Source organism: Rana temporaria, chromosome 9 (assembly GCF_905171775.1).
Source record: "Rana temporaria chromosome 9, aRanTem1.1, whole genome shotgun sequence".
In the NCBI taxonomy this organism is placed as follows: domain Eukaryota; kingdom Metazoa; phylum Chordata; class Amphibia; order Anura; family Ranidae; genus Rana; species Rana temporaria.
The window spans coordinates 2,474,425-2,501,297 of record NC_053497.1 but is presented as its reverse complement, the minus strand read 5'-3'; the positions used below and the strand labels follow the sequence as shown (position 1 = coordinate 2,501,297).

Genomic DNA, 26,873 nt, shown 5'->3' with positions numbered 1-26,873 from the left:
AAAAAAAAAAAAAAAAAAAAGGATTGTCATTTGAAAAAATGACAACAAAAGATAAATAAAATAAAAACGTCCCTTTAATAGGTGTGGGCGGAAGTGACGTTTTGACCGACGGCTCCGGTAAGCGGCGTAGGCGATTGCGTCCTGTGAGGTACGGAGACGAGGGACCAGAAAATGTCACCTCCGCCCATCGCTCTTAAAAGGGAAATTCTCCCCCCCCCCCCCCCCCAAATACCAAAATTTTTTTTTTTTTTTTATTATTGCATTTAAGTGTAAGGGCTCTTTCACACGGTCCGTTCCGCCGAACGGAAGAAAAATAGGGTTTCTTCCGATCGGAAAAGCGGATCCCGACTGACGCAGACGCTAGCGGATGCTCCATCCGCTAACGGACGCGTTCCCATAGGGATTCATTACAAGTCTGTTAACGGACTTGTAATGAGCGGACGAACGGTCCGCTAGTGTGAAAGGACCCTTAATATGAGATGTGACGTCTTTTTGACCCCAGATCTCATATATAAGAGGACCTGTCATGCTTTTTACTAGGGTTGTCCAGATACCGATACCAGTATCGGTATCGGGACCGATACCGAGTATTTGCGGGAGTACTCGTACTCGCGCAAATACCCCCGATACCTAAATAGAATACTTTCCCCCCCCCGCCGCTGCCCTCCGCATCGAGGGACATGGCTAGAGGGACATTGCTGCATATGTGAGGGACATGGCTGCATATGTGAGGGACATGGCTAGAGGGACATGGCTGCATATGTGAGGGACATGGCTAGAGGGACATTGCTGCATATGTGAGGGACATGGCTGCATATGTGAGGGACATGGCTAGAGGGACATTGCTGCATATGTGAGGGACATGGCTAGAGGGACATGGCTGCATATGTGAGGGACATGGCTAGAGGGACATTGCTGCATATGTGAGGGACATGGCTAGAGGGACATGGCTGCATATGTGAGGGACATGGCTAGAGGGACATGGCTGCATATGGGGGGGGACATGGCTGCATTTGGGGACACATTTAAAAAAAGTATCGGTATTCGGTATCGGCGACTACTTGAAAAAAAGTATCGGTACTTGTACTCGGTCCTAAAAAAGTGGTATCGGGACAACCCTACTTTTTACTATTACAAGGGATGTTTACATTACCTGTAATAGGAATAAAAGTGATCAAAATATATATATTTTTTAAAACCGTTTATAAAAAATAAATAAAAAAATCAATAAAATATTTTAAAAAGTTTTAAATCATCCCGCCAAGCTCGCACGCAGGGTTTGACAAATTTGCTTGGAATCTAGGAGCCAGCTAAAAAAGTTAGGAGCCAGAAAATGCACCCCGTCCCGACGAGCTTGCGTGCAGAAGCGAGCGCACACGTGAGCATATGAAAACGGCGTTCAAACCGCACGTGAGGTATCGCCGCGATCATTGGAGTGAGAGCAATAATTCTAGCCCTAGACCTTCTCTGTATCTCAAAAGATGCAACCTGTAGAATCTTTTTCAACGTCGCCTATGGAGATTTTTTATAAGTGGAAAAAGTTTGTCGCCATTCCAGGAGCGGGCGCAATTTTGAAGTGTGACATGTTGGGTATCGATTTACTCGGCGTAACTTTATCTTTTTTTTTAAAAAAAACGAATTGGGCTAACTTTACAGTTTTATTTCAAAAAAAGTGATCCCCCCCCCCCCAAAAAAAAGTGTGCTTGTAAGACCGCTGCGCAAATACGGTGTGACAGAAAGCATTGCAACAACCTCCATTTTATTCTCTAGGGCATTAGAAATATATATATATAATTATTTATTTTTTTTGCTAGAAAATTACTTAGAACCCCCAAACATTATTAGATTTTATTTATTTTACTTTATTGATTTTTTTTTTAATATATATATATATATATATATATATATATATATATATATATATATATATATATATATATATATATATATATATATATCTATCTATCTATCTATCTATCTATCTATCTATCTATCTATCTATCCATCCATTACAAGGGGATGTTTACATTTCTTGTAATAGCAATAAAAGTGACCCAAATATATATATTTAAAAAAAAAAACACAATAAAATAAAGTAAAATAAATAAAATATAATCATGTTTGGGGGGTTCTAATTAATTTTCTAGCAAAAAAAAAAATGTAAATATTGTTTTTAACTTGTAAACACCAAATCTAAGAAAGAGGCTCCGCCCTTAAGTGGTTAAGCAACTGGCCCAACTTTGTGGCTACACAGAGTCTCCGCCCCCTTCTGGGAGGACTTTCCACAAGATTTTGGAGGGGGGGGGGTGTCTGTGGGAATTTGTACCCATTTGTGAGGTCAGGTACTGATGTTGAACACAAAGACCACCTGGCATCCACATGAGGACCCTCGTTGGGTGCCAAGAGGACTTGGCTAACCCATAGGTTTTCCCCAATTCATCCCAAAGGTGTTCTGTAGGGAGGAGGTCAGGGCTCTGTGCAGGACATCTGTTCCTACATGACCTCCAACCTGCTGAACATCTCTGGGAAACTTTCATCCTAAAAAAGGTATTTCAGTAGGGTTGAGGGCCCGGTATTGATGTTGGGTGAGAAGATCTCACACCAAAGGTCTTCCAACAGTAGGGTTGAGGTCGGGGCTCTGTGCAGGACACTCAAGTTCCTCCATGACCTCCAACCTACTGAACACCTTTGGAATGAGAAGGTCTGATCCTAAAAGTCTTCCCAAAGTAAGGTTGAGGTCAGGGCTCTGTGCAGGACACTGGAGTTCCTCCACACCAAACTGGTCACCTCATGTCTTCATGGAGCCGACTGTTCTTCTGGAAAGGCTTCCCAGAAAATTTTGTAGGGTGTCTGTGGGAATTTGTACCCATTTATGAAGGTCGGGGATTGATACCGGATGAGAAAATACCGCAGTCACAGCTGGGGTTCCAAGGTGTTCAGTAGGGTTGAGGTCAGGGCTCTGTGCAGGACACTCAGGTTCCTCCATGACCTCCAACCTTCTGAACACCTTTGGAATGAGAAGACCTGATCCTAAAAGTCTTCCAAAAGTAAGGTTGAGGTCAGGGCTCTGTGCAGGACACTGGAGTTCCTCCACAGCAAACTGGGCACACCATCTCTTTATGGAGCTGGCTATGGGGGGGGGGGGGGGGGGCCAGTGATGATGGAACAGAAAAGGGTCTCCACATAACTGTTACCACAACGTTGGAAGATCAGGATTGTCTCCAATGTCTTTGTATGATGGAGTATGGACAATAGTACCTTAGTACAAGGCTCGACAAATCCCGGGCGCCAGGTCGCCATGGCAACTAGAAATGGTGTCTTGGCGACTTGGCTTGGAAGGTGTCCTGGCGCCATCTGGTGGTGGCCGTTGGTATTACAAGTTAAACAGCAATTCTAATGTCATTTTTCACTATTTTCACTGCCATCTTCTTCCCTCTAATTAGAACCCCCAAACATTATATATATTTTTTATCCTAACACTCTAGAGAATAAAATGGCGATCGTTGCAATACTTTCTCACGTCGTATTTGCGCAGCGGTCTTACAAGCGCACTTTTTTGGGAAAAAAAATTACACTTTTTTTAATTAACAAATAAGACCACAGTAAAGTTATCCCCATTTTTTTTAATATTGTGAAAGATAATGTTACGCCGAGTAAATTGATACCCAACATGTCACGCTTCAAAATTGCGTCCGCTCGTGGAATGCCGACACACTTTTACCCTTTAAAATCTCCATAGGCGACATTTAAAAAAAATCTACAGGCTGCATGTTTTGAGTTACAGAGGAGGTCTAGGGCTAGAATTATCGCTCTCGCTCTACCGATCGCGGCGATACCTCACATGTGTGGTTTGAACACCGTTTACATATGCGGGTGCTGCTCACGTATGTGTTCGCTTCTGCACGCAAGCTCGTCGGGACGGGGCGCGTTTTCTGGCTCCTAACTTTTTTAGCCGGCTCCTAGATTCCAAGCAAATTTGTCAAACCCTGCAGTAGTATAGCTGAAGGCTTCATTGTATTCCTAACGGGAGGAGCTGAACCCTTGGACCCTAAAATCAGAGGATTGGCCAACCGGTAGAAAAAAAGGAAATACGAAAACTGCGCTATAAACCAACATGTGAAAAAAGAAACTCTGGAAAGGATCTCGAATGAGAAAAATACGTAACGATATGAATACCACACCAAGTGCATAAAACATATAATATGTAACATAAAGAGTCCAGACCGATCTCCGCAGTAGGAAGGTAGATGGAAGTAATCCGAGCGAGAGGAAACGATCGCCTCAATCGCGACAGATGTCTCGTACAGGACCGAGGGAAGAAATACTTCTTGTATGCACAGAGCTTATTGTAAAAAGTCGGATCCACTCACGAAGGCATCGGAATAAAATCACGGCGACGACGTCTTTGTGAGACGAAACGATCGTCGGGAAGTTGACACCCAGAGGAGGAGGAGCCTGCGCTCGAGGGACACACACGCCGCTGTCTGAGGTCTGAGTGGAGAGAATTATCAGCTGTCAAAAGAAAATATCCAACGGTCCCCCAAGTTTTTACCGGGAAACATTGTAACTAAATCTTCCTTCTTACATCAAAGGGATAAACTTCTCTGTGTGTAAGGAAAATGTCCCGGCAGTCACCAAGTTTGTAACATGAAACATTGTAACCAACTTCTTAGATGAAACTTCTGTGTGGAAATCCAGGAAGTTTAACCCCTTAGAGTCCAAATCTTTTTCTGATACCTCACTCCTCCTCCGCTGACCGACCCCCTGCTCTGCTTCCCGCCGCGCTCCTCCGCTGACCGACCCCCCCTGCACTGCTTCCCGCCACACTCCTCCGCTGACCGACCCCCTGCTCTGCTTCCCGCCGCGCTCCTCCGCTGACCGACCCCCCCTGCACTGCTTCCCGTCACGCTCCTCCGCTGACCGACCCCCTGCTCTGCTTCCCGCCGCGCTCCTCCGCTGACCGACCCCCCTGCTCTGCTTCCCGCCGCGCTCCTCCGCTGACCGACCCCCCTGCTCTGCTTCCCGCCGCGCTCCTCCGCTGACCGACCCCCCCTGCACTGCTTCCCGCCATACTCCTCCGCTGACCGACCCCCCCTGCTCTGCTTCCCGCCACGCTCCTCCGCTGACCGCCCCCCCCCTGCTCTGCTTCCCGCCACGCTTCTCCGCTGACCAATTCCCCCCCCTGCTTCCCGCCGCGCTCCTCAACTGACCGACCCCCCCGCTCTGCTTCCCGCCGCACTCCTCCGCTGACCGACCCCCCCTGCTCTGCTTCCCTCCACGCTCCTCCGCTGACCGACCCCCCTGCTCTGCTGCCCGCCACACTCCTCCGCTGACCGACCCTCCTGCTCTGCTTCCCGCCGCGCTCCTCCGCTGACCGACCCTCCTGCTCTGCTTCCCGCCACGCTCCTCCGCTGACCGACCCCCCTGCTCTGCTTCCCGCCGCACTCCTCCGCTGACCGACCCCCCTGCTCTGCTTCCCGCCGCGCTCCTCCGCTGACCGCCCCCCCTGCTCTGCTTCCCGACATACTCCTCCGCTGACCGACCCCCCCTGCACTGCTTCCCGCCACGCTCCTCCGCTGACCGCCCCCCCTGCTCTGCTCCCCGCCACGCTTCTCCGCTGACCAATTCCCCCCTGCTTCCCGCCGCGCTCCTCAACTGACCGACCCCCCCGCTCTGCTTCCCGCCACACTCCTCCGCTGACCGACCCCCCTGCTCTGCTTTCCGCTGCGCTCCTCCGCTGACCGACCCCCCCTACTCTGCTTCCCGCCACGCTCCTCCGCTGACCAACCCCCCGCTCTGCTTCCCGCCACACTCCTCCGCTGACCAACCCCCCCTGCTCTGCTTCCCGCCGCGCTCCTCCGCTGACCAACCCCCCCTGCTCTGCTTCCCGCCGCGCTCCTCCGCTGACCGACCCCCCCCCTGCTCTGCTTACCGCCGCGCTCCTCCGCTGACCAACCCCCCCCTACTCTGCTTCCCGCCGCACTCCTCCGCTGACCAACCCTTCCGCTCTGCTTCCCGCCGCGCTCCTCCGCTGACCAACCCCCCGCTCTGCTTCCCGCCGCACTCCTCCGCTGACCAACCCTTCCGCTCTGCTTCCCGCCACGCTCCTCCTCTGACCAATTCCCCCCTGCTCTGCTTCCCGCCGCGCTCCTCCGCTGACCGACCCCCCCTGCACTGCTTCCCGCCGCGCTCCTCCGCTGACCGACCCCCCCTGCTCTGCTTCCCGCCGCGCTCCTCCGCTGACCGACCCCCCCTGCTCTGCTTCCCGCCACGCTTCTCCGCTGACCAATTCCCCCCTGCTTCCCGCCGCGCTCCTCCGCTGACCGACCCCCCCGCTCTGCTTCCCGCCGCACTCCTCCGCTGACCGACCCCCCTGCTCTGCTTTCCGCTGCGCTCCTCCGCTGACCGACCCCCCCGCTCTGCTTCCCGCCACACTCCTCCGCTGACCGAACCCCCTGCTCTGCTTCCCGCCGCACTCCTCCGCTGACCGACCCCCCTGCTCTGCTTTCCGCTGCGCTCCTCCGCTGACCGACCCCCCCCCTACTCTGCTTCCCGCCATACTCCTCCGCTGACCAACCCCCCGCTCTGCTTCCCGCCACACTCCTCCGCTGACCAACCCCCCCTGCTCTGCTTCCCGCCGCGCTCCTCCGCTGACCAACCCCCCGCTCTGCTTCCCGCCACACTCCTCCGCTGACCAACCCCCCCTGCTCTGCTTCCCGCCGCGCTCCTCCGCTGACCAACCCCCCCTGCTCTGCTTCCCGCCGCGCTCCTCCGCTGACCAACCCCCCCTGCTCTGCTTCCCGCCGCGCTCCTCCGCTGACCAACCCCCCCCTACTCTGCTTCCCGCCGCACTCCTCTGCTGACCAACCCCCCCGCTCTGCTTCCCGCCACACTCCTCCGCTGACCGACCCCCTGCTCTGCTTCCCGCCGCACTCCTCCGCTGACCAACCCCCCCGCTCTGCTTCCCGCCACACTCCTCCGCTGACCGACCCCCTGCTCTGCTTCCCGCCGCACTCCTCCGCTGACCAACCCTTCCGCTCTGCTTCCCGCCGCGCTCCTCCGCTGACCAACCCCCCGCTCTGCTTCCCGCCGCACTCCTCCGCTGACCAACCCCCCCTGCTCTGCTTCCCGCCGCGCTCCTCCTCTGACCAATTCCCCCCTGCTCTGCTTCCCGCCGCACTCCTCCGCTGACCAACCCCCCCTGCTCTGCTTCCCGCCACGCTCCTCCGCTGACCGCCCCCCCTGCTCTGCTTCCCGACATACTCCTCCGCTGACCGACCCCCCCTGCTCTGCTTCCCGCCGCGCTCCTCCGCTGACCGACCCCCCCCGCTCTGCTTCCCGCCGCGCTCCTCCGCTGACCGACCCCCCCCTGCTCTGCTTCCCGCCGCACTCCTCCGCTGACCGACCCCCCTGCTCTGCTTCCCGACATACTCCTCCGCTGACCGACCGCCCCTGCTCCGCCTTCTATGAATACAGAGAGGTCTCTCTCCAGCTAGTATGAATACAGAGAGGTCTCTCTCTCTCCAGCTAGTATGAATACAGAGAGGTCTCTCTCTCTCCAGCTAGTATGAATACAGAGAGGTCTCTCTCTCTCCAGCTAGTATGAATACAGAGAGGTCTCTCTCCAGCTAGTATGAATACAGAGAGGTCTCTCTCTCCAGCTAGTATGAATACAGAGAGGTCTCTCTCTCTCCAGCTAGTATGAATACAGAGAGGTCTCTCTCTCCAGCTAGTATGAATACAGAGAGGTCTCTCTCTCTCCAGCTAGTATGAATACAGAGAGGTCTCTCTCTCTCCAGCTAGTATGAATACAGAGAGGTCTCTCTCTCTCCAGCTAGTATGAATAGAGAGAGGTCTCTCTCTCTCCAGCTAGTATGAATACAGAGAGGTCTCTCTCTCTCCAGCTAGTATGAATACAGAGAGGTCTCTCTCTCTCCAGCTAGTATGAATACAGAGAGGTCTCTCTCTCCAGCTAGTATGAATACAGAGAGGTCTCTCTCCAGCTAGTATGAATACAGAGAGGTCTCTCTCCAGCTAGTATGAATACAGAGAGGTCTCTCTCTCCAGCTAGTATGAATACAGAGAGGTCTCTCTCTCTCCAGCTAGTATGAATACAGAGAGGTCTCTCTCTCTCCAGCTAGTATGAATACAGAGAGGTCTCTCTCTCTCCAGCTAGTATGAATACAGAGAGGTCTCTCTCTCCAGCTAGTATGAATACAGAGAGGTCTCTCTCTCCAGCTAGTATGAATACAGAGAGGTCTCTCTCTCTCCAGCTAGTATGAATACAGAGAGGTCTCTCTCTCCAGCTAGTATGAATACAGAGAGGTCTCTCTCTCCAGCTAGTATGAATACAGAGAGGTCTCTCTCTCCAGCTAGTATGAATACAGAGAGGTCTCTCTCTCTCCAGCTAGTATGAATACAGAGAGGTCTCTCTCCAGCTAGTATGAATACAGAGAGGTCTCTCTCCAGCTAGTATGAATACAGAGAGGTCTCTCTCCAGCTAGTATGAATACAGAGAGGTCTCTCTCTCTCCAGCTAGTATGAATACAGAGAGGTCTCTCTCTCTCCAGCTAGTATGAATACAGAGAGGTCTCTCTCTCTCCAGCTAGTATGAATACAGAGAGGTCTCTCTCTCTCCAGCTAGTATGAATACAGAGAGGTCTCTCTCTCTCCAGCTAGTATGAATACAGAGAGGTCTCTCTCTCCAGCTAGTATGAATACAGAGAGGTCTCTCTCTCCAGCTAGTATGAATACAGAGAGGTCTCTCTCTCTCCAGCTAGTATGAATACAGAGAGGTCTCTCTCTCTCCAGCTAGTATGAATACAGAGAGGTCTCTCCCTCCAGCTAGTATGAATACAGAGAGGTCTCTCTCTCCAGCTAGTATGAATACAGAGAGGTCTCTCTCTCCAGCTAGTATGAATACAGAGAGGTCTCTCTCTCCAGCTAGTATGAATACAGAGAGGTCTCGTCTCTCCCTCCAGCTAGTATGAATACAGAGAGGTCTCGTCTCTCCAGCTAGTATGAATACAGAGAGGTCTCTCTCCAGCTAGTATGAATACAGAGAGGTCTCTCTCTCTCCAGCTAGTATGAATACAGAGAGGTCTCTCTCCAGCTAGTATGAATACAGAGAGGTCTCTCTCTCCAGCTAGTATGAATACAGAGAGGTCTCTCCCTCCAGCTAGTATGAATACAGAGAGGTCTCTCTCTCTCCAGCTAGTATGAATACAGAGAGGTCTCTCTCTCCAGCTAGTATGAATACAGAGAGGTCTCTCTCTCCAGCTAGTATGAATACAGAGAGGTCTCTCTCTCCAGCTAGTATGAATACAGAGAGGTCTCTCTCTCTCCAGCTAGTATGAATACAGAGAGGTCTCCCTCCAGCTAGTATGAATACAGAGAGGTCTCTCTCTCTCCAGCTAGTATGAATACAGAGAGGTCTCTCTCTCTCCAGCTAGTATGAATACAGAGAGGTCTCTCTCTCCAGCTAGTATGAATACAGAGAGGTCTCTCTCTCCAGCTAGTATGAATACAGAGAGGTCTCTCTCCAGCTAGTATGAATACAGAGAGGTCTCTCTCTCCAGCTAGTATGAATACAGAGAGGTCTCTCTCTCCAGCTAGTATGAATACAGAGAGGTCTCTCTCCAGCTAGTATGAATACAGAGAGGTCTCTCCCTCCAGCTAGTATGAATACAGAGAGGTCTCTCTCTCTCCAGCTAGTATGAATACAGAGAGGTCTCTCTCTCCAGCTAGTATGAATACAGAGAGGTCTCTCCTTCCAGCTAGTATGAATACAGAGAGGTCTCTCTCTCCAGCTAGTATGAATACAGAGAGGTCTCTCTCCAGCTAGTATGAATACAGAGAGGTCTCTCCCTCCAGCTAGTATGAATACAGAGAGGTCTCTCTCTCTCTCCAGCTAGTATGAATACAGAGAGGTCTCTCTCTCTCCAGCTAGTATGAATACAGAGAGGTCTCTCTCTCTCCAGCTAGTATGAATACAGAGAGGTCTCTCTCTCTCCAGCTAGTATGAATACAGAGAGGTCTCTCTCTCCAGCTAGTATGAATACAGAGAGGTCTCTCTCTCCAGCTAGTATGAATACAGAGAGGTCTCTCTCTCTCTCCAGCTAGTATGAATACAGAGAGGTCTCTCTCTCTCCAGCTAGTATGAATACAGAGAGGTCTCTCTCTCTCTCTCTCTCTCTCTCCAGCTAGTATGAATACAGAGAGGTCTCTCCCTCCAGCTAGTATGAATACAGAGAGGTCTCTCTCTCTCTCCAGCTAGTATGAATACAGAGAGGTCTCTCTCTCTCCAGCTAGTATGAATACAGAGAGGTCTCTCTCTCTCCAGCTAGTATGAATACAGAGAGGTCTCTCTCTCTCCAGCTAGTATGAATACAGAGAGGTCTCTCTCTCCAGCTAGTATGAATACAGAGAGGTCTCTCTCTCTCTCCAGCTAGTATGAATACAGAGAGGACTCTCTCTCTCCAGCTAGTATGAATACAGAGAGGTCTCTCTCTCTCCAGCTAGTATGAATACAGAGAGGTCTCTCTCTCTCCAGCTAGTATGAATACAGAGAGGTCTCTCTCTCTCCAGCTAGTATGAATACAGAGAGGTCTCTCTCTCTCCAGCTAGTATGAATACAGAGAGGTCTCTCTCTCTCCAGCTAGTATGAATACAGAGAGGTCTCTCTCTCTCCAGCTAGTATGAATACAGAGAGGTCTCTCTCTCCAGCTAGTATGAATACAGAGAGGTCTCTCTCTCTCTCCAGCTAGTATGAATACAGAGAGGTCTCTCCCTCCAGCTAGTATGAATACAGAGAGGTCTCTCTCTCCAGCTAGTATGAATACAGAGAGGTCTCTCTCTCTCCAGCTAGTATGAATACAGAGAGGTCTCTCTCCAGCTAGTATGAATACAGAGAGGTCTCTCTCTCTCCAGCTAGTATGAATACAGAGAGGTCTCTCTCCCTCCAGCTAGTATGAATACAGAGAGGTCTCTCTCTCTCCAGCTAGTATGAATACAGAGAGGTCTCTCTCCAGCTAGTATGAATACAGAGAGGTCTCTCTCTCCAGCTAGTATGAATACAGAGAGGTCTCTCTCTCTCCAGCTAGTATGAATACAGAGAGGTCTCTCTCCAGCTAGTATGAATACAGAGAGGTCTCTCTCTCCAGCTAGTATGAATACAGAGAGGTCTCTCTCCAGCTAGTATGAATACAGAGAGGTCTCTCTCTCCAGCTAGTATGAATACAGAGAGGTCTCTCCCTCCAGCTAGTATGAATACAGAGAGGTCTCTCTCTCTCCAGCTAGTATGAATACAGAGAGGTCTCTCTCTCCAGCTAGTATGAATACAGAGAGGTCTCTCTCTCTCCAGCTAGTATGAATACAGAGAGGTCTCTCTCCAGCTAGTATGAATACAGAGAGGTCTCTCTCTCCAGCTAGTATGAATACAGAGAGGTCTCTCTCCAGCTAGTATGAATACAGAGAGGTCTCTCTCTCTCCAGCTAGTATGAATACAGAGAGGTCTCTCTCTCCAGCTAGTATGAATACAGAGAGGTCTCTCTCTCTCCAGCTAGTATGAATACAGAGAGGTCTCTCTCTCTCCAGCTAGTATGAATACAGAGAGGTCTCTCCCTCCAGCTAGTATGAATACAGAGAGGTCTCTCCCTCCAGCTAGTATGAATACAGAGAGGTCTCTCTCTCCAGCTAGTATGAATACAGAGAGGTCTCTCCCTCCAGCTAGTATGAATACAGAGAGGTCTCTCTCTCTCCAGCTAGTATGAATACAGAGAGGTCTCTCTCCAGCTAGTATGAATACAGAGAGGTCTCTCTCCAGCTAGTATGAATACAGAGAGGTCTCTCTCTCTCCAGCTAGTATGAATACAGAGAGGTCTCTCTCTCTCCAGCTAGTATGAATACAGAGAGGTCTCTCTCTCTCCAGCTAGTATGAATACAGAGAGGTCTCTCTCCAGCTAGTATGAATACAGAGAGGTCTCTCTCTCTCCAGCTAGTATGAATACAGAGAGGTCTCTCTCTCTCCAGCTAGTATGAATACAGAGAGGTCTCTCTCTCTCCAGCTAGTATGAATACAGAGAGGTCTCTCCCTCCAGCTAGTATGAATACAGAGAGGTCTCTCCCTCCAGCTAGTATGAATACAGAGAGGTCTCTCTCTCTCCAGCTAGTATGAATACAGAGAGGTCTCTCTCTCCAGCTAGTATGAATACAGAGAGGTCTCTCTCTCCAGCTAGTATGAATACAGAGAGGTCTCTCTCTCTCCAGCTAGTATGAATACAGAGAGGTCTCTCTCTCCAGCTAGTATGAATACAGAGAGGTCTCTCTCTCTCCAGCTAGTATGAATACAGAGAGGTCTCTCTCTCTCCAGCTAGTATGAATACAGAGAGGTCTCTCTCTCTCTCTCTCTCTCTCCAGCTAGTATGAATACAGAGAGGTCTCTCTCTCCAGCTAGTATGAATACAGAGAGGTCTCTCTCTCCAGCTAGTATGAATACAGAGAGGTCTCTCTCTCCAGCTAGTATGAATACAGAGAGGTCTCTCTCTCCAGCTAGTATGAATACAGAGAGGTCTCTCTCTCTCCAGCTAGTATGAATACAGAGAGGTCTCTCTCTCCAGCTAGTATGAATACAGAGAGGTCTCTCTCTCCCTCCAGCTAGTAAGAATACAGAGAGGTCTCTCTCTCTCTCCAGCTAGTATGAATACAGAGAGGTCTCTCTCCAGCTAGTATGAATACAGAGAGGTCTCTCTCTCTCCAGCTAGTATGAATACAGAGAGGTCTCTCTCTTTCCAGCTAGTATGAATACAGAGAGGTCTCTCTCCCTCCAGCTAGTATGAATACAGAGAGGTCTCTCTCTCCAGCTAGTATGAATACAGAGAGGTCTCTCTCTCCAGCTAGTATGAATACAGAGAGGTCTCTCTCTCTCCAGCTAGTATGAATACAGAGAGGTCTCTCTCTCCAGCTAGTATGAATACAGAGAGGTCTCCCTCCAGCTAGTATGAATACAGAGAGGTCTCTCTCCAGCTAGTATGAATACAGAGAGGTCTCTCTCTCCAGCTAGTATGAATACAGAGAGGTCTCTCTCCAGCTAGTATGAATACAGAGAGGTCTCTCTCTCTCCAGCTAGTATGAATACAGAGAGGTCTCTCCAGCTAGTATGAATACAGAGAGGTCTCTCTCTCCAGCTAGTATGAATACAGAGAGGTCTCTCCCTCCAGCTAGTATGAATACAGAGAGGTCTCTCTCTCTCCAGCTAGTATGAATACAGAGAGGTCTCTCTCCAGCTAGTATGAATACAGAGAGGTCTCTCTCCAGCTAGTATGAATACAGAGAGGTCTCTCTCTCTCCAGCTAGTATGAATACAGAGAGGTCTCTCTCTCTCCAGCTAGTATGAATACAGAGAGGTCTCTCTCTCTCCAGCTAGTATGAATACAGAGAGGTCTCTCTCTCCAGCTAGTATGAATACAGAGAGGTCTCTCTCTCTCCAGCTAGTATGAATACAGAGAGGTCTCTCTCTCTCCAGCTAGTATGAATACAGAGAGGTCTCTCCCTCCAGCTAGTATGAATACAGAGAGGTCTCTCCAGCTAGTATGAATACAGAGAGGTCTCTCTCTCCAGCTAGTATGAATACAGAGAGGTCTCTCTCTCTCCAGCTAGTATGAATACAGAGAGGTCTCTCTCCCTCCAGCTAGTATGAATACAGAGAGGTCTCTCTCTCCAGCTAGTATGAATACAGAGAGGTCTCTCTCTCTCCAGCTAGTATGAATACAGAGAGGTCTCTCTCTCCAGCTAGTATGAATACAGAGAGGTCTCTCCCTCCAGCTAGTATGAATACAGAGAGGTCTCTCTCTCTCCAGCTAGTATGAATACAGAGAGGTCTCTCTCTCCAGCTAGTATGAATACAGAGAGGTCTCTCTCTCCAGCTAGTATGAATACAGAGAGGTCTCTCTCCAGCTAGTATGAATACAGAGAGGTCTCTCTCTCCAGCTAGTATGAATACAGAGAGGTCTCTCTCCAGCTAGTATGAATACAGAGAGGTCTCTCCAGCTAGTATGAATACAGAGAGGTCTCTCTCTCTCCAGCTAGTATGAATACAGAGAGGTCTCTCTCCAGCTAGTATGAATACAGAGAGGTCTCTCTCTCTCCAGCTAGTATGAATACAGAGAGGTCTCTCTCTCTCCAGCTAGTATGAATACAGAGAGGTCTCTCTCCAGCTAGTATGAATACAGAGAGGTCTCTCTCTCCAGCTAGTATGAATACAGAGAGGTCTCTCTCTCCAGCTAGTATGAATACAGAGAGGTCTCTCTCTCCAGCTAGTATGAATACAGAGAGGTCTCTCTCCAGCTAGTATGAATACAGAGAGGTCTCTCTCTCTCTCCAGCTAGTATGAATACAGAGAGGTCTCTCTCTCCAGCTAGTATGAATACAGAGAGGTCTCTCTCTCCAGCTAGTATGAATACAGAGAGGTCTCTCTCTCCAGCTAGTATGAATACAGAGAGGTCTCTCTCTCCAGCTAGTATGAATACAGAGAGGTCTCTCTCCAGCTAGTATGAATACAGAGAGGTCTCTCTCTCCAGCTAGTATGAATACAGAGAGGTCTCTCTCTCTCCAGCTAGTATGAATACAGAGAGGTCTCTCTCTCTCCAGCTAGTATGAATACAGAGAGGTCTCTCTCTCTCCAGCTAGTATGAATACAGAGAGGTCTCTCTCTCTCCAGCTAGTATGAATACAGAGAGGTCTCTCTCTCTCCAGCTAGTATGAATACAGAGAGGTCTCTCTCCAGCTAGTATGAATACAGAGAGGTCTCTCTCTCCAGCTAGTATGAATACAGAGAGGTCTCTCTCTCTCCAGCTAGTATGAATACAGAGAGGTCTCTCTCCAGCTAGTATGAATACAGAGAGGTCTCTCTCTCCAGCTAGTATGAATACAGAGAGGTCTCTCTCCAGCTAGTATGAATACAGAGAGGTCTCTCTCTCTCCAGCTAGTATGAATACAGAGAGGTCTCTCTCTCTCTCCAGCTAGTATGAATACAGAGAGGTCTCTCTCTCTCCAGCTAGTATGAATACAGAGAGGTCTCTCTCTCTCCAGCTAGTATGAATACAGAGAGGTCTCTCTCTCTCCAGCTAGTATGAATACAGAGAGGTCTCTCTCTCCAGCTAGTATGAATACAGAGAGGTCTCTCTCTCTCCAGCTAGTATGAATACAGAGAGGTCTCTCTCTCTCCAGCTAGTATGAATACAGAGAGGTCTCTCTCTCTCCAGCTAGTATGAATACAGAGAGGTCTCTCTCTCCAGCTAGTATGAATACAGAGAGGTCTCTCTCTCTCCAGCTAGTATGAATACAGAGAGGTCTCTCTCTCCAGCTAGTATGAATACAGAGAGGTCTCTCTCCAGCTAGTATGAATACAGAGAGGTCTCTCTCCAGCTAGTATGAATACAGAGAGGTCTCTCTCTCTCCAGCTAGTATGAATACAGAGAGGTCTCTCTCTCCAGCTAGTATGAATACAGAGAGGTCTCTCTCTCTCCAGCTAGTATGAATACAGAGAGGTCTCTCTCTCTCCAGCTAGTATGAATACAGAGAGGTCTCTCCCTCCAGCTAGTATGAATACAGAGAGGTCTCTCTCTCTCCAGCTAGTATGAATACAGAGAGGTCTCTCCCTCCAGCTAGTATGAATACAGAGAGGTCTCTCTCTCTCCAGCTAGTATGAATACAGAGAGGTCTCTCTCTCTCCAGCTAGTATGAATACAGAGAGGTCTCTCCTTCCAGCTAGTATGAATACAGAGAGGTCTCTCTCTCCAGCTAGTATGAATACAGAGAGGTCTCTCTCTCTCCAGCTAGTATGAATACAGAGAGGTCTCTCTCTCCAGCTAGTATGAATACAGAGAGGTCTCTCTCTCTCCAGCTAGTATGAATACAGAGAGGTCTCTCTCTCTCCAGCTAGTATGAATACAGAGAGGTCTCTCTCTCCAGCTAGTATGAATACAGAGAGGTCTCTCCCTCCAGCTAGTATGAATACAGAGAGGTCTCTCTCTCTCCAGCTAGTATGAATACAGAGAGGTCTCTCTCTCTCCAGCTAGTATGAATACAGAGAGGTCTCTCTCTCTCCAGCTAGTATGAATACAGAGAGGTCTCTCTCTCTCCAGCTAGTATGAATACAGAGAGGTCTCTCTCTCTCTCTCTCTCTCTCCAGCTAGTATGAATACAGAGAGGTCTCTCCCTCCAGCTAGTATGAATACAGAGAGGTCTCTCTCTCTCTCCAGCTAGTATGAATACAGAGAGGTCTCTCTCTCCAGCTAGTATGAATACAGAGAGGTCTCTCTCTCCAGCTAGTATGAATACAGAGAGGTCTCTCTCTCTCCAGCTAGTATGAATACAGAGAGGTCTCTCTCTCCAGCTAGTATGAATACAGAGAGGTCTCTCTCTCCAGCTAGTATGAATACAGAGAGGTCTCTCTCCAGCTAGTATGAATACAGAGAGGTCTCTCTCTCCAGCTAGTATGAATACAGAGAGGTCTCTCTCTCTCCAGCTAGTATGAATACAGAGAGGTCTCTCTCTCTCCAGCTAGTATGAATACAGAGAGGTCTCTCTCTCTCCAGCTAGTATGAATACAGAGAGGTCTCTCTCTCTCTCCAGCTAGTATGAATACAGAGAGGTCTCTCTCTCTCCAGCTAGTATGAATACAGAGAGGTCTCTCTCCAGCTAGTATGAATACAGAGAGGTCTCTCTCTCTCCAGCTAGTATGAATACAGAGGTCTCTCTCCAGCTAGTATGAATACAGAGAGGTCTCTCTCTCTCCAGCTAGTATGAATACAGAGAGGTCTCTCTCTCTCCAGCTAGTATGAATACAGAGAGGTCTCTCTCTCTCCAGCTAGTATGAATACAGAGAGGTCTCTCTCTCCAGCTAGTATGAATACAGAGAGGTCTCTCTCTCTCCAGCTAGTATGAATACAGAGAGGTCTCTCTCCAGCTAGTATGAATACAGAGAGGTCTCTCTCTCTCCAGCTAGTATGAATACAGAGAGGTCTCTCTCCCTCCAGCTAGTATGAATACAGAGAGGTCTCTCTCTCTCCAGCTAGTATGAATACAGAGAGGTCTCTCTCCAGCTAGTATGAATACAGAGAGGTCTCTCTCTCTCCAGCTAGTATGAATACAGAGAGGTCTCTCTCCAGCTAGTATGAATACAGAGAGGTCTCTCTCCAGCTAGTATGAATACAGAGAGGACTCTCTCTCTCCAGCTAGTATGAATACAGAGAGGTCTCTCTCTCCAGCTAGTATGAATACAGAGAGGTCTCTCTCTCCAGCTAGTATGAATACAGAGAGGTCTCTCTCTCCAGCTAGTATGAATACAGAGAGGTCTCTCCCTCCAGCTAGTATGAATACAGAGAGGTCTCTCTCTCTCCAGCTAGTATGAATACAGAGAGGTCTCTCCCTCCAGCTAGTATGAATACAGAGAGGTCTCTCTCTCTCCAGCTAGTATGAATACAGAGAGGTCTCTCTCTCTCCAGCTAGTATGAATACAGAGAGGTCTCTCTCTCTCCAGCTAGTATGAATACAGAGAGGTCTCTCTCTCCAGCTAGTATGAATACAGAGAGGTCTCTCTCTCCAGCTAGTATGAATACAGAGAGGTCTCTCTCTCTCCAGCTAGTATGAATACAGAGAGGTCTCTCTCTCTCTCCAGCTAGTATGAATACAGAGAGGTCTCTCTCCAGCTAGTATGAATACAGAGAGGTCTCTCTCTCCAGCTAGTATGAATACAGAGAGGTCTCTCTCTCTCCAGCTAGTATGAATACAGAGAGGTCTCTCTCCCTCCAGCTAGTATGAATACAGAGAGGTCTCTCTCCCTCCAGCTAGTATGAATACAGAGAGGTCTCTCTCTCCAGCTAGTATGAATACAGAGAGGTCTCTCTCTCTCCAGCTAGTATGAATACAGAGAGGTCTCTCTCCCTCCAGCTAGTATGAATACAGAGAGGTCTCTCTCTCCAGCTAGTATGAATACAGAGAGGTCTCTCTCTCTCCAGCTAGTATGAATACAGAGAGGTCTCTCTCCCTCCAGCTAGTATGAATACAGAGAGGTCTCTCTCCAGCTAGTATGAATACAGAGAGGTCTCTCTCTCCAGCTAGTATGAATACAGAGAGGTCTCTCTCTCTCCAGCTAGTATGAATACAGAGAGGTCTCTCTCTCTCCAGCTAGTATGAATACAGAGAGGTCTCTCTCTCCAGCTAGTATGAATACAGAGAGGTCTCTCTCTCTCCAGCTAGTATGAATACAGAGAGGTCTCTCCCTCCAGCTAGTATGAATACAGAGAGGTCTCTCTCTCTCCAGCTAGTATGAATACAGAGAGGTCTCTCTCTCCAGCTAGTATGAATACAGAGAGGTCTCTCTCCAGCTAGTATGAATACAGAGAGGTCTCTCTCCAGCTAGTATGAATACAGAGAGGTCTCTCTCTCTCTCCAGCTAGTATGAATACAGAGAGGTCTCTCTCTCTCCAGCTAGTATGAATACAGAGAGGTCTCTCTCCAGCTAGTATGAATACAGAGAGGTCTCTCTCTCTCCAGCTAGTATGAATACAGAGAGGTCTCTCTCCAGCTAGTATGAATACAGAGAGGTCTCTCTCCAGCTAGTATGAATACAGAGAGGTCTCTCTCTCTCCAGCTAGTATGAATACAGAGAGGTCTCTCTCTCTCCAGGTAGTATGAATACAGAGAGGTCTCTCTCTCTCCAGCTAGTATGAATACAGAGAGGTCTCTCTCCAGCTAGTATGAATACAGAGAGGTCTCTCTCTCCAGCTAGTATGAATACAGAGAGGTCTCTCCCTCCAGCTAGTATGAATACAGAGAGGTCTCTCTCTCCAGCTAGTATGAATACAGAGAGGTCTCTCTCTCTCCAGCTAGTATGAATACAGAGAGGTCTCTCTCTCCAGCTAGTATGAATACAGAGAGGTCTCTCTCCAGCTAGTATGAATACAGAGAGGTCTCTCTCTCTCCAGCTAGTATGAATACAGAGAGGTCTCTCTCTCCAGCTAGTATGAATACAGAGAGGTCTCTCTCTCTCCAGCTAGTATGAATACAGAGAGGTCTCTCTCTCTCCAGCTAGTATGAATACAGAGAGGTATCTCTCTCCAGCTAGTATGAATACAGAGAGGTCTCTCTCTCCAGCTAGTATGAATACAGAGAGGTCTCTCTCTCTCCAGCTAGTATGAATACAGAGAGGTCTCTCTCTCCAGCTAGTATGAATACAGAGAGGTCTCTCTCCAGCTAGTATGAATACAGAGAGGTCTCTCTCTCTCCAGCTAGTATGAATACAGAGAGGTCTCTCTCTCTCCAGCTAGTATGAATACAGAGAGGTCTCTCCCTCCAGCTAGTATGAATACAGAGAGGTCTCTCTCTCTCCAGCTAGTATGAATACAGAGAGGTCTCTCTCTCTCCAGCTAGTATGAATACAGAGAGGTCTCTCCCTCCAGCTAGTATGAATACAGAGGTCTCTCTCTCCAGCTAGTATGAATACAGAGAGGTCTCTCCCTCCAGCTAGTATGAATACAGAGAGGTCTCTCCCTCCAGCTAGTATGAATACAGAGAGGTCTCTCTCTCTCCAGCTAGTATGAATACAGAGAGGTCTCTCTCCAGCTAGTATGAATACAGAGAGGTCTCTCTCCAGCTAGTATGAATACAGAGAGGTCTCTCTCTCTCCAGCTAGTATGAATACAGAGAGGTCTCTCTCTCCAGCTAGTATGAATACAGAGAGGTCTCTCTCTCTCCAGCTAGTATGAATACAGAGAGGTCTCTCTCTCTCCAGCTAGTATGAATACAGAGAGGTCTCTCTCTCTCCAGCTAGTATGAATACAGAGAGGTCTCTCTCTCTCCAGCTAGTATGAATACAGAGAGGTCTCTCTCTCTCCAGCTAGTATGAATACAGAGAGGTCTCTCTCTCTCCAGCTAGTATGAATACAGAGAGGTCTCTCTCTCCAGCTAGTATGAATACAGAGAGGTCTCTCTCTCCAGCTAGTATGAATACAGAGAGGTCTCTCTCTCTCCAGCTAGTATGAATACAGAGAGGTCTCTCTCTCTCCAGCTAGTATGAATACAGAGAGGTCTCTCTCCAGCTAGTATGAATACAGAGAGGTCTCTCTCCAGCTAGTATGAATACAGAGAGGTCTCTCTCCCTCCAGCTAGTATGAATACAGAGAGGTCTCTCTCCAGCTAGTATGAATACAGAGAGGTCTCTCTCTCCAGCTAGTATGAATACAGAGAGGTCTCTCTCTCTCCAGCTAGTATGAATACAGAGAGGTCTCTCTCTCCAGCTAGTATGAATACAGAGAGGTCTCTCTCTCCAGCTAGTATGAATACAGAGAGGTCTCTCTCTCCAGCTAGTATGAATACAGAGAGGTCTCTCTCTCCAGCTAGTATGAATACAGAGAGGTCTCTCTCCAGCTAGTATGAATACAGAGAGGTCTCTCCCTCTCCAGCTAGTATGAATACAGAGAGGTCTCTCTCTCTCCAGCTAGTATGAATACAGAGAGGTCTCTCTCTCTCCAGCTAGTATGAATACAGAGAGGTCTCTCTCTCCAGCTAGTATGAATACAGAGAGGTCTCTCTCCAGCTAGTATGAATACAGAGAGGTCTCTCTCTCCAGCTAGTATGAATACAGAGAGGTCTCTCTCCAGCTAGTATGAATACAGAGAGGTCTCTCCAGCTAGTATGAATACAGAGAGGTCTCTCTCTCTCCAGCTAGTATGAATACAGAGAGGTCTCTCTCCAGCTAGTATGAATACAGAGAGGTCTCTCTCTCTCCAGCTAGTATGAATACAGAGAGGTCTCTCTCCAGCTAGTATGAATACAGAGAGGTCTCTCTCTCTCCAGCTAGTATGAATACAGAGAGGTCTCTCTCTCTCTCCAGCTAGTATGAATACAGAGAGGTCTCTCTCCAGCTAGTATGAATACAGAGAGGTCTCTCTCTCTCCAGCTAGTATGAATACAGAGAGGTCTCTCTCTCTCCAGCTAGTATGAATACAGAGAGGTCTCTCTCCAGCTAGTATGAATACAGAGAGGTCTTTCTCCCTCCAGCTAGTATGAATACAGAGAGGTCTCTCTCTCTCTCCAGCTAGTATGAATACAGAGAGGTCTCTCCAGCTAGTATGAATACAGAGAGGTCTCTCTCTCTCCAGCTAGTATGAATACAGAGAGGTCTCTCTCCAGCTAGTATGAATACAGAGAGGTCTCTCTCTCTCCAGCTAGTATGAATACAGAGAGGTCTCTCTCTCTCTCCAGCTAGTATGAATACAGAGAGGTCTCTCTCCAGCTAGTATGAATACAGAGAGGTCTCTCTCTCCAGCTAGTATGAATACAGAGAGGTCTCTCTCTCTCCAGCTAGTATGAATACAGAGAGGTCTCTCTCCAGCTAGTATGAATACAGAGAGGTCTCTCTCCAGCTAGTATGAATACAGAGAGGTCTCTCTCCCTCCAGCTAGTATGAATACAGAGAGGTCTCTCTCTCTCCAGCTAGTATGAATACAGAGAGGTCTCTCTCTCCAGCTAGTATGAATACAGAGAGGTCTCTCTCTCTCCAGCTAGTATGAATACAGAGAGGTCTCTCTCCAGCTAGTATGAATACAGAGAGGTCTCTCTCCAGCTAGTATGAATACAGAGAGGACTCTCTCCAGCTAGTATGAATACAGAGAGGTCTCTCTCCAGCTAGTATGAATACAGAGAGGTCTCTCTCTCTCCAGATAGTATGAATACAGAGAGGTCTCTCTCTCTCCAGATAGTATGAATACAGAGAGGTCTCTCTCCAGCTAGTATGAATACAGAGAGGTCTCTCTCTCCAGCTAGTATGAATACAGAGAGGTCTCTCTCCAGCTAGTATGAATACAGAGAGGTCTCTCTCCAGCTAGTATGAATACAGAGAGGTCTCTCTCTCCAGCTAGTATGAATACAGAGAGGTCTCTCTCTCCAGCTAGTATGAATACAGAGAGGTCTCTCTCTCCAGCTAGTATGAATACAGAGAGGTCTCTCTCTCCAGCTAGTATGAATACAGAGAGGTCTCTCTCCCTCCAGCTAGTATGAATACAGAGAGGTCTCTCTCTCTCCAGCTAGTATGAATACAGAGAGGTCTCTCTCTCTCCAGCTAGTATGAATACAGAGAGGTCTCTCTCTCCAGCTAGTATGAATACAGAGAGGTCTCTCTCCAGCTAGTATGAATACAGAGAGGTCTCTCTCTCTCCAGCTAGTATGAATACAGAGAGGTCTCTCTCTCCAGCTAGTATGAATACAGAGAGGTCTCTCTCTCTCCAGCTAGTATGAATACAGAGAGGTCTCTCTCTCCAGCTAGTATGAATACAGAGAGGTCTCTCTCTCCAGCTAGTATGAATACAGAGAGGTCTCTCCCTCCAGCTAGTATGAATACAGAGAGGTCTCTCTCCAGCTAGTATGAATACAGAGAGGTCTCTCTCTCCAGCTAGTATGAATACAGAGAGGTCTCTCTCTCTCCAGCTAGTATGAATACAGAGAGGTCTCTCTCCAGCTAGTATGAATACAGAGAGGTCTCTCTCCAGCTAGTATGAATACAGAGAGGTCTCTCTCTCTCCAGCTAGTATGAATACAGAGAGGTCTCTCTCTCTCCAGCTAGTATGAATACAGAGAGGTCTCTCTCCAGCTAGTATGAATACAGAGAGGTCTCTCTCTCCAGCTAGTATGAATACAGAGAGGTCTCTCTCTCTCTCCAGCTAGTATGAATACAGAGAGGTCTCTCTCTCTCCAGCTAGTATGAATACAGAGAGGTCTCTCTCTCCAGCTAGTATGAATACAGAGAGGTCTCTCTCTCCAGCTAGTATGAATACAGAGAGGTCTCTCTCTCTCCAGCTAGTATGAATACAGAGAGGTCTCTCTCCAGCTAGTATGAATACAGAGAGGTCTCTCTCCAGCTAGTATGAATACAGAGGGGTCTCTCTCTCCAGCTAGTATGAATACAGAGAGGTCTCTCTCTCCAGCTAGTATGAATACAGAGAGGTCTCTCTCTCTCCAGCTAGTATGAATACAGAGAGGTCTCTCTCCCTCCAGCTAGTATGAATACAGAGAGGTCTCTCTCTCTCCAGCTAGTATGAATACAGAGAGGTCTCTCTCTCCAGCTAGTATGAATACAGAGAGGTCTCTCTCTCCCTCCAGCTAGTATGAATACAGAGAGGTCTCTCTCTCTCCAGCTAGTATGAATACAGAGAGGTCTCTCTCTCCAGCTAGTATGAATACAGAGAGGTCTCTCTCCAGCTAGTATGAATACAGAGAGGTATCTCTCTCTCCAGCTAGTATGAATACAGAGAGGTCTCTCTCTCTCCAGCTAGTATGAATACAGAGAGGTCTCTCTCTCCCTCCAGCTAGTATGAATACAGAGAGGTCTCTCTCTCTCCAGCTAGTATGAATACAGAGAGGTCTCTCTCTCTCCAGCTAGTATGAATACAGAGAGGTCTCTCTCTCTCCAGCTAGTATGAATACAGAGAGGTATCTCTCTCTCCAGCTAGTATGAATACAGAGAGGTCTCTCTCCAGCTAGTATGAATACAGAGAGGTCTCTCTCTCCAGCTAGTATGAATACAGAGAGGTCTCTCTCTCCAGCTAGTATGAATACAGAGAGGTCTCTCTCCAGCTAGTATGAATACAGAGCGGTCTCTCTCCAGCTAGTATGAATACAGAGAGGTCTCTCTCCAGCTAGTATGAATACAGAGAGGTCTCTCTCTCTCCAGCTAGTATGAATACAGAGAGGTCTCTCTCTCTCCAGCTAGTATGAATACAGAGAGGTCTCTCTCTCCAGCTAGTATGAATACAGAGAGGTCTCTCTCCAGCTAGTATGAATACAGAGAGGTCTCCCTCCAGCTAGTATGAATACAGAGAGGTCTCTCTCTCTCCAGCTAGTATGAATACAGAGAGGTCTCTCTCTCCAGCTAGTATGAATACAGAGAGGTCTCTCTCTCTCCAGCTAGTATGAATACAGAGAGGTCTCTCTCTCCAGCTAGTATGAATACAGAGAGGTCTCTCTCTCCAGCTAGTATGAATACAGAGAGGTCTCTCTCTCTCCAGCTAGTATGAATACAGAGAGGTCTCCCTCCAGCTAGTATGAATACAGAGAGGTCTCTCTCTCCAGCTAGTATGAATACAGAGAGGTCTCTCTCCAGCTAGTATGAATACAGAGAGGTCTCTCTCCAGATAGTATGAATACAGAGAGGTCTCTCTCTCCAGCTAGTATGAATACAGAGAGGTCTCTCTCTCTCCAGCTAGTATGAATACAGAGAGGTCTCTCTCCAGCTAGTATGAATACAGAGAGGTCTCTCTCTCTCCAGCTAGTATGAATACAGAGAGGTCTCTCTCCAGCTAGTATGAATACAGAGAGGTCTCTCTCTCTCCAGCTAGTATGAATACAGAGAGGTCTCTCTCTCTCCAGCTAGTATGAATACAGAGAGGTCTCTCTCTCTCCAGCTAGTATGAATACAGAGAGGTCTGTCTCTCTCCAGCTAGTATGAATACAGAGAGGTCTCTCTCTCTCCAGCTAGTAAGAATACAGAGAGGTCTCTCTCCAGCTAGTATGAATACAGAGAGGTCTCTCTCTCCAGCTAGTATGAATACAGAGAGGTCTCTCTCTCTCCAGCTAGTATGAATACAGAGAGGTCTCTCTCCAGCTAGTATGAATACAGAGAGGTCTCTCTCTCTCCAGCTAGTATGAATACAGAGAGGTCTCTCTCCAGCTAGTATGAATACAGAGAGGTCTGTCTCTCTCCAGCTAGTATGAATACAGAGAGGTCTCTCCCTCCAGCTAGTATGAATACAGAGAGGTCTCTCTCCCTCCAGCTAGTATGAATACAGAGAGGTCTCTCTCTCTCTCCAGCTAGTATGAATACAGAGAGGTCTCTCCCTCCAGCTAGTATGAATACAGAGAGGTCTCTCTCTCTCCAGCTAGTATGAATACAGAGAGGTCTCTCTCTCTCTCCAGCTAGTATGAATACAGAGAGGTCTCTCTCCAGCTAGTATGAATACAGAGAGGTCTCTCTCTCCAGCTAGTATGAATACAGAGAGGTCTCTCTCTCCAGCTAGTATGAATACAGAGAGGTCTCTCTCTCCAGCTAGTATGAATACAGAGAGGTCTCTCTCCAGCTAGTATGAATACAGAGAGGTCTCTCTCTCCAGCTAGTATGAATACAGAGAGGTCTCTCTCTCCAGCTAGTATGAATACAGAGAGGTCTCTCTCTCTCCAGCTAGTATGAATACAGAGAGGTCTCTCTCTCTCCAGCTAGTATGAATACAGAGAGGTCTCTCTCCAGCTAGTATGAATACAGAGAGGTCTCTCCCTCCAGCTAGTATGAATACAGAGAGGTCTCTCTCTCCAGCTAGTATGAATACAGAGAGGTCTCTCTCTCCAGCTAGTATGAATACAGAGAGGTCTCTCTCCAGCTAGTATGAATACAGAGAGGTCTCACCTGTCTCGGCTCCGCCCCCGGTGGGCGGTCCCTCTGCAGGCCGCTCCCCCTCGGCCCCTCCCGGCTCAGGCGGCCCACCTCCCGGCGGAGCTCCAGGTACCCGCAGATGGTGACGAGGTGAAGGGAGATGGAGAAGGCGAAGAGTCCGAGGAAGAGGCGGCAGTGTCCCGGCCAGGCGCACCCCGAGGAGTCCGGGCACAAGGAGGGGTCAGTCCGGGGCGCCATCCTTCTCCTCACCGGATCATGGCGGAGGAGCCATCCACCTTCCAGCGCACACAACCCCTGACTGACAGGCCACGCCCTCCGACACCCCACTACACACCGCCCGAGACACGCCTCCTCACCGCTCAGACACGCCCCGCAGCGCCCAGAGACACCAGGAGAGGGGGGCGGATATCCGCGCCTGAACCACGCCCGCGAGGACGTCCCCTCGGCGAGGCCACGCCTTTCCAGCACAACACGCCCGCGTCCCCCTCAGCGCAACTCCGCCCCTTATACGGATATCACCCAATCGTGGCGAAGGATTACGCCAGATGAACGTAACTCCGCCCCACAGGTTTTTGTAATCGAACACCCAGTGCTGCCGCCTAGCGGCCGCCCGCCGCCAACGCCAGGGCCTGCCCGTCACCATAGCAACCCCGGCCATGGCGGCTTCTCCATAGCAACGCATGTAAACACAATCATGAGAGATCATTATAATCCCTCCATGGAGGTCACTTCCTGTTATAGAGTGACAACGGGTGTCCCTGCAGGGCCACGGAGAGCGCGGGGTCACCCCATAACAGGAAGTGACCCCCGTGTCACCCACATAACAGGAAGTGACCTCTGTGTCACCCCATAACAGGAAGTGACCTCTGTGTCACCCCATAACAGGAAGTGACCTCCGTGTCACCCCATAACAGGAAGTGACCTCCATGTCACCCCATAACAGGAAGTGACCCCCGTGTCACCCCGTAACAGGAAGTGACCCCCATGTCACCCCATAACAGGAAGTGACCCCCGTGTCACCCCATAACAGGAAGTGACCTCCGTGTCACCCCATAACAGGAAGTGACCTCCGTGTCACCCCGTAACAGGAAGTGACCTCCGTGTCACCCCATAACAGGAAGTGACCCCCGTGTCACCCCATAACAGGAAGTGACCCCCGTGTCACCCCATAACAGGAAGTGACCTCCGTGTCACCCCATAACAGGAAGTGACCTCCGTGTCACCCCATAACAGGAAGTGACCCCCGTGTCACCCCGTAACAGGAAGTGACCTCCGTGTCACCCCATAACAGGAAGTGACCTCCGTGTCACCCCATAACACGAAGTGACCTCCGTGTCACCCCATAACAGGAAGTGACCCCCGTGTCACCCCATAACAGGAAGTGACCTCCGTGTCACCCCATAACAGGAAGTGACCCCCGTGTCACCCCGTA

General features: G+C 48.9%; 1 protein-coding gene across 4 annotated transcripts in view; it reads right to left on the bottom strand.

Annotated features, from left to right (window-relative positions):
• Positions 1–25,772, bottom strand: part of EDA (ectodysplasin A) — a 115,866-nt gene extending 90,094 nt beyond the window's left edge. For 2 of the 4 annotated variants that reach the window (XM_040322660.1, XM_040322662.1), the window contains exon 1: positions 25,454–25,772. In XM_040322660.1, coding sequence (XP_040178594.1) covers positions 25,454–25,678 — 225 coding nt within the window. In that variant the 5' untranslated portion in view covers positions 25,679–25,772. The remainder of the gene's footprint in view (positions 1–25,453) is intronic. The other 2 variants (XM_040322659.1, XM_040322661.1) reach the window with 1 other exon arrangement.
• Between the last annotated feature and the right edge of the window lie 1,101 nt (positions 25,773–26,873).